Source organism: Salmo salar, chromosome ssa20 (assembly GCF_905237065.1).
Source record: "Salmo salar chromosome ssa20, Ssal_v3.1, whole genome shotgun sequence".
Classification (NCBI taxonomy): Eukaryota; Metazoa; Chordata; class Actinopteri; order Salmoniformes; family Salmonidae; genus Salmo; species Salmo salar.
Window position 1 is genome coordinate 95,871,348 of NC_059461.1, and position 6,693 is coordinate 95,878,040.

General features: G+C 43.8%; 1 protein-coding gene across 2 annotated transcripts; it reads right to left on the reverse strand.

The window, feature by feature from the left end:
* On the reverse strand, nt 1–6,314 carry ttc36 (tetratricopeptide repeat domain 36). Of its 2 annotated transcripts, none has more exons than XM_014163720.2 (3): nt 6,016–6,314; nt 3,434–3,622; nt 1–385 (listed from the first exon to the last, which is right to left on the reverse strand). In XM_014163720.2, exons 1-3 carry the CDS (start codon nt 6,119–6,121, stop codon nt 117–119), a joined length of 564 nt encoding a protein of 187 aa, XP_014019195.2. In that variant the 5' UTR covers nt 6,122–6,314; the 3' UTR covers nt 1–116. The 2 variants fall into 2 exon arrangements, with proteins under 2 accessions (XP_014019195.2, XP_045560134.1); XM_045704178.1 differs by having other exon boundaries at nt 1–439.
* Between the last annotated feature and the right edge of the window lie 379 nt (nt 6,315–6,693).

The following is a 6,693-nucleotide window of genomic DNA, read 5'->3' on the forward strand; positions in this document are numbered from 1 at the left end:
TTCAATACAACGTAAACGTTTATTAATTAATTTCTCAAGACAACATTTAATGCATGCACAAGTGATACAAATGTATTTGGTTTGCCAGTGTTAGGGTGGTAAGCCTTGTCCTTTGACTACTGTGTCTCTGACACCTCCGGGTTGCGTAGCTTGTTGATGACCTCTGTCAGCATGCGGTTGCAGAGGGCAGCGTATGGGTTCAGAACCACTACCTGTTGCCGGGCGAACTCACTGCCCAGGACGGCTGCCCTCTCGAAGTCCTCCCGGGCCTTATCATCCTGGCAGGCCAGCCTCAGCAGCAGGCCTCTCTGGACCAGAGCCTGACACGCTGTACGCCCTACACCCCCACTCAGAGCAATGGCACGCTCCAGGTCCTCTAGGGCTCCTGGGGGAATACAGAACCCACAGATAAAGATAAGCTCCAGGTCCTCTAGGGCTCCTGGGGGAATACAGAAGCAAATCAATTTATAACATTTTTGACATGCGTTTTTCTGGATTTTTGTTGTTGTTATTCTGTCTCTCACAGTTCAAATAAATCTACCATTAAAATTATAGACTGATCATTTCTTTGTCAGTGGGCAAACTTACAAAATCAGCAGGGGATCAAATACTTTTTCCCCCACTGTAGAACCTATAGATAAAGATAAGCTAAAAAAACGGAAAGTGTTGCGTGCATATGTATTCACCCCTTGAAGCACCTAAATAAGATCTGGTGCAACCAATTACTTTCAGAACTCACATAATTAGTTAGATTGCACACAGGTGGACTTTATTTAAGTGTCACATGATCTGTCACATGATCTCAGTATATATACACCTGTTCTGAAGGGCCCCAGTGTCTGCAACACCACTAAGCAAGGGGCACCACCAAGCAAGCGGCACAATGAAGACCAGGGAGCTCTCCAAACAGGTCAGGGACAAAGTTGTGGAGAAGTACAGATCAGGGTTGGGTTATAAAAAAATATCAGAAACTTTGAACATCCCACAGAGCACCATTAAATCCATTATTAAAAATGTGAAAAAATGTGGCACCACAACAAACCTGCCAAGAGAGGGCTGCCCACCAAAACTCATGGACCAGGCAAGGAGGGAATTAATCAGAGAGGCAACAAAGAGACCAAAGATAACCCTGAAGGAACTGCAAAGCTCCACAGCAGAGATTGGAATATCTGTCCATAGGACCACTTTAACCGTACACTCCACAGAGCTGGGCTTTACGGAAGAGTGGCCAGAAGAAAATAAGTAAACATGTTTGTTGTTTGCCAAAAGGCATGTGGGAGACTCCCCAAACATATGGAAGAAGGTACTCTGGTCAGGTACTCTGGTCAAAATTTAGCTTTTTGGCCATCAAGGAAAATGCTATGTCTGGCGCAAACCCTACACCCTTCATCACCCCAAGAACGCCATCCCCACAGTGAAGCATGGTGGTGGCAGCATCATGCTGTGGAGATGTTTTTCCATCGGCAGGGACTGGGAAACTGGTCAGAATTGAAGAAATGATGGATGGTGCTAAATACAGCGAAATTCTTGAGGGAAACCTGTTTCAGTCTTCCAGAGATTTGAGACTGGGATGGAGGTTCACCTTCCAGCAGGACAATGACCCTAAACATACTGCTAAAGCAACACTCGAGTGGTTTAAGGGGAAACATTTAAATGTCTTGGAATGGCCTAGTCAAAGCCCAGACCTCAATCCAATTGAGAATCTGTGGTTTGACTTAAAGATTGCTGTACACCAGCGGAACCCATCCAACTTGAAGGAGCTGGAGCAGTTTTGCCTTTAAGAATGGGATAAAATCCCAGTGGCTAGATGTGCCAAGCTTGTAGAGACATACCCCAAAAGACTTGCAGCTGTAATTGCTGCAAAAGTTGGCTCTACAAAGTATTGACTTTGGTTGGGATGAATAGTTATGCATGCTCAAGTTCAGTTTTTTTGTCTGATTTATTGTTTGTTTCACAACAAAAAATATTTTGCCTCTTCAAAGTGGTAGGCATGTTGTGTAAATCAAATGATACAAACCCCCCAAAAATCTAATTAATTCCAGGTTGTAAGAAAACTGTCACGGCTGTTAGAAGGAGTGGACCAAGATGCAGTGTGTTCGTAGTTCCACATCTTTATTTCAATCGTGAAACTGAATGCAATACATACATTTCTTGAAACACAAAAAACACAAACCGTCACGCAGGAGGAACAAAGACATTCACAAAATATAATCACCCACAAAAACAGGTGGGACAAACATCAACTTAAATAGGACCTCCAATTAGAGACAACGTCAACCGGCTGCCTCTAATTGGAGGTCATGCCAAACAAAAACCAACATAGAAATCCAAAACTAGAAACTGAACATAGAAATAGAAAAACAGACACACACCCCCTGTCATGCCCTGACCTACTCTACCATAGAAAATAACAACTTACTATGGTCAGGACGTGACAGTACCCCCCCTCAAAGGTGCGGACACCTACAAAACAACAACAAAACCCCCCTAAACAACAACACCCCCCCCCCCACAAAACACAACGGGTGGGTAGGGTGGGTGACTAATGTCTGAGGCGGCGGCTCTGGTTCCGGGCGTAGTACCCCCACCGTCCACTGATCCCCCCGCTTCTGTATGTCCGGAGGAACCAGACCATGGATCATCGCCGGAGGCTTCGGACCGCCAACCGCCGCTGAAGACTCTGGGCTGCAGACCGCCGCTGAAGACTCTGGGCTGCAGACCGCCGCTGAAGGCTCTGGGCTGCAGACCACCGCTGAAGGCTCTGGGTTGCAGACCACCGCTGAAGGCTCTGGGCCGCAGACCACCGCTGAAGGCTCTGGGCCGTAGACCTCCGCTGAAGGCTCCGGGCTGAGGAGCGTCGCTGGAGGCTCCGGGCTGAGGAGCGTCGATGGAGGCTCCGGGCTGAGGAGCGTCGCTGGAGGCTCCGGACTGGGCAGGCGCACTGGAGGCCTGATGTGTGGGGCTGGCATAGGAGGTGCCAGACTAGTAACACGCACCTCAGAGCAAGTGCAAGGAGCAGGCACAGGACGTACTGGGCTATGGAGGCGCACTGAGGGCCGAGTGCTCACAGCAGGCACTGGCTGTACCGGGTTATGGATGCGCACTGGAGGGAGAGTGCGAAGAGCAGGAACAGGACACCCCGGACTGGGCAGGCGCACTGGAGGCCTGATGCGTGGGGCTGGCATAAGAGGTCATGGCAAACAAATACCAACATAGAAATCCAAAACTAGAAACTGAACATAGAAATAGAAAAACAGACACACACCTCCTGTCACACCCTGACCTACTCTACCATAGAAAATAACAACTTACTATGGTCAGGACGTGACAAAAACAAAATAGAAAAAATGCCAAGGGGGTGAATACTTTTGCAATATTAATAATTGTATAGGTGGCCTTAGCGGCCTACTTTGGTGTAGTGTTGTAGATTTACCTTCTGTGTCCTCCTGGAGTCGTCTGGTCTGGGCCCTGTTGTTATAGCCAGAAGCTCTCTGCGGCAGTGTGTCTATGGCCTGGCTGAACCGTTCCAGGGCTGTGGGTAGATCCCCAGCCTCTGCTGCTGTGACCCCCTCCATCTCCAGGTCTTTGACCTGCTGTAGCAGCCCCACCTCAAAGCCACTGTCTGGAGGAGACAGATAAACACTGTTTTAATGGGATGACAGGTGTTATGGTATAGAAGACTGAACAACAACATTGATGTCACCAGACGTTCATACACACAGGAGTAATCCAGTTTTGAAATGACTTTAAGAGGATATAGATGCTCTGGAGTCAGAATAAACCACATATGTTACAAAATGATGAACATGAAACAGCACACATCAACCACCAACACACACGATAACCGCTAACACACATGATAACTACTTACACACACGATAACTACTTACACACACGATAACTGCTAACACACATGATAACTGCTAACACACATGATAACTACTTACACACATGATAACTACTTACACACACGATAACTGCTAACACACATGATAACTACTAACACACATGATAACTGCTAACACACACGATAACCGCTAACACACATGATAACTGCTAACACACATGATAACTGCTTACACACATGATAACTGCTAACACACATGATAACTGCTAACACACATGATAACTGCTAACACACATGATAACTGCTAACACACATGATAACTACTTACACACATGATAACTGCTAACACACACGATAACCGCTAACACACATGATAACTGCTAACACACATGATAACTACTTACACACATGATAACTGCTAACACACATGATAACTGCTAACACACATGATAACTGCTAACACACATGATAACTGCTAACACACATGATAACCGCTAACACACATGATAACTGCTAACACACATGATAACTACTAACACACATGATAACTACTTACACACATGATAACCGCTAACACACACGATAACTACTTACACACACGATAACTGCTAACACATGATAACTGCTAACACACATGATAACTACTTACACACATGATAACTGCTAACACACACGATAACCGCTAACACACATGATAACTGCTAACACACATGATAACTACTTACACACATGATAACTGCTAACACACATGATAACTGCTAACACACATGATAACTGCTAACACACATGATAACTGCTAACACACATGATAACCGCTAACACACATGATAACTGCTAACACACATGATAACTACTAACACACATGATAACTACTTACACACATGATAACCGCTAACACACACGATAACTACTTACACACACGATAACTGCTAACACATGATAACTGCTAACACACATGATAACTGCTAACACACATGATAACTGCTAACACACATGATAACTACTAACACACATGATAACTACTAACACACATGATAACCGCTAACACACATGATAACTGCTAACACACACGATAACCGCTAACACACGATAACCGCTAACACATGATAACTGCTAACACACATGATAACTGCTAACACACATGATAACTACTAACACACATGATAACTACTAACACACATGATAACTGCTAACACACATGATAACTGCTAACACACATGATAACTGCTAACACACATGATAACTGCTAACACATGATAACTGCTAACACATGATAACTGCTAACACACATGATAACTGCTAACACACATGATAACTACTAACACACATGATAACTACTAACACACATGATAACCGCTAACACACATGATAACTGCTAACACACACGATAACCGCTAACACATGATAACTGCTAACACACATGATAACTGCTAACACACATGATAACTGCTAACACACATGATAACTGCTAACACACATGATAACCGCTAACACACATGATAACTGCTAACACACATGATAACTGCTAACACACATGATAACTGCTAACACATGATAACTACTTACACACATGATAACTGCTAACACACATGATAACTGCTAACACACACGATAACTGCTAACACACACGATAACTGCTAACACATGATAACTGCTAACACACATGATAACTACTAACACATGATAACTACTAACACACATGATAACTGCTAACACACATGATAACTGCTAACACACATGATAACTGCTAACACACACGATAACTGCTAACACACACGATAACCGCTAACACACACGATAACTGCTAACACACATGATAACCGCTAACACACATGATAACTGCTAACACACATGATAACTACTAACACACATGATAACCGCTAACACACATGATAACTGCTAACACACATGATAACCGCTAACACACATGATAACTACTAACACACATGATAACTGCTAACACACATGATAACTACTAACACACATGATAACCGCTAACACACATGATAACTGCTAACACACATGATAACCGCTAACACACATGATAACTACTAACACACATGATAACTGCTAACACACATGATAACCGCTAACACACATGATAACCGCTAACACACACGATAACCGCTAACACACATGATAAATCCATTGGAATAAAAGGTCTTTACCATCATCTATCAGTTCCTCCTCTTGGTTTAATCCAGGGACGTCTCCAGACGGGCAGGTGGGGTTAAAGATAGCCTGAAGTACAGCTCTGTCATGGGCTGAAGCCATTGTTACCGATGGGTAAAAAAAAGCAGAAGGCAGAGAGTAGTGGAATTGGGATCCTAAGTGGTGGGGGAGAGGGGCGTATTTTCTCCTCAAATTCTCACAGATTTCTCCTCAACCAATCGGAGCGGGGGGTGGAAACAGGCAGACTTTGAGATCATTGGGCAGAGAGGACATCTGTATTTGGTTAACTCAGACATAAACTCTGCTGTGAGTGTATACTGTGAAACTCTGGACACACACAGAGAAATCCCCACCATGGACAGCCACGTGATATTAAGCAACATTGATTGGACTAAATTGTTTTTGGGTAATTTTAAGTTTGTTTTCAGTGTATTAGACTAAGCATACACACACACACACACACGCACGCACGCACACACACACACACACACACACACTCACACTCACCCTTCAACGCTTCTGTGAGTCTTTATTCATGATTGTAAAGTTATAACACTTTTACAATTATGGTGATTTTAAATGGATGTAGTGTATTAAATATGTAGTCTAATACATTATCAGTTTAGTTACAACATTATCATTGTTCTTCCAGATGCGTTTTCATATTCGCAGAG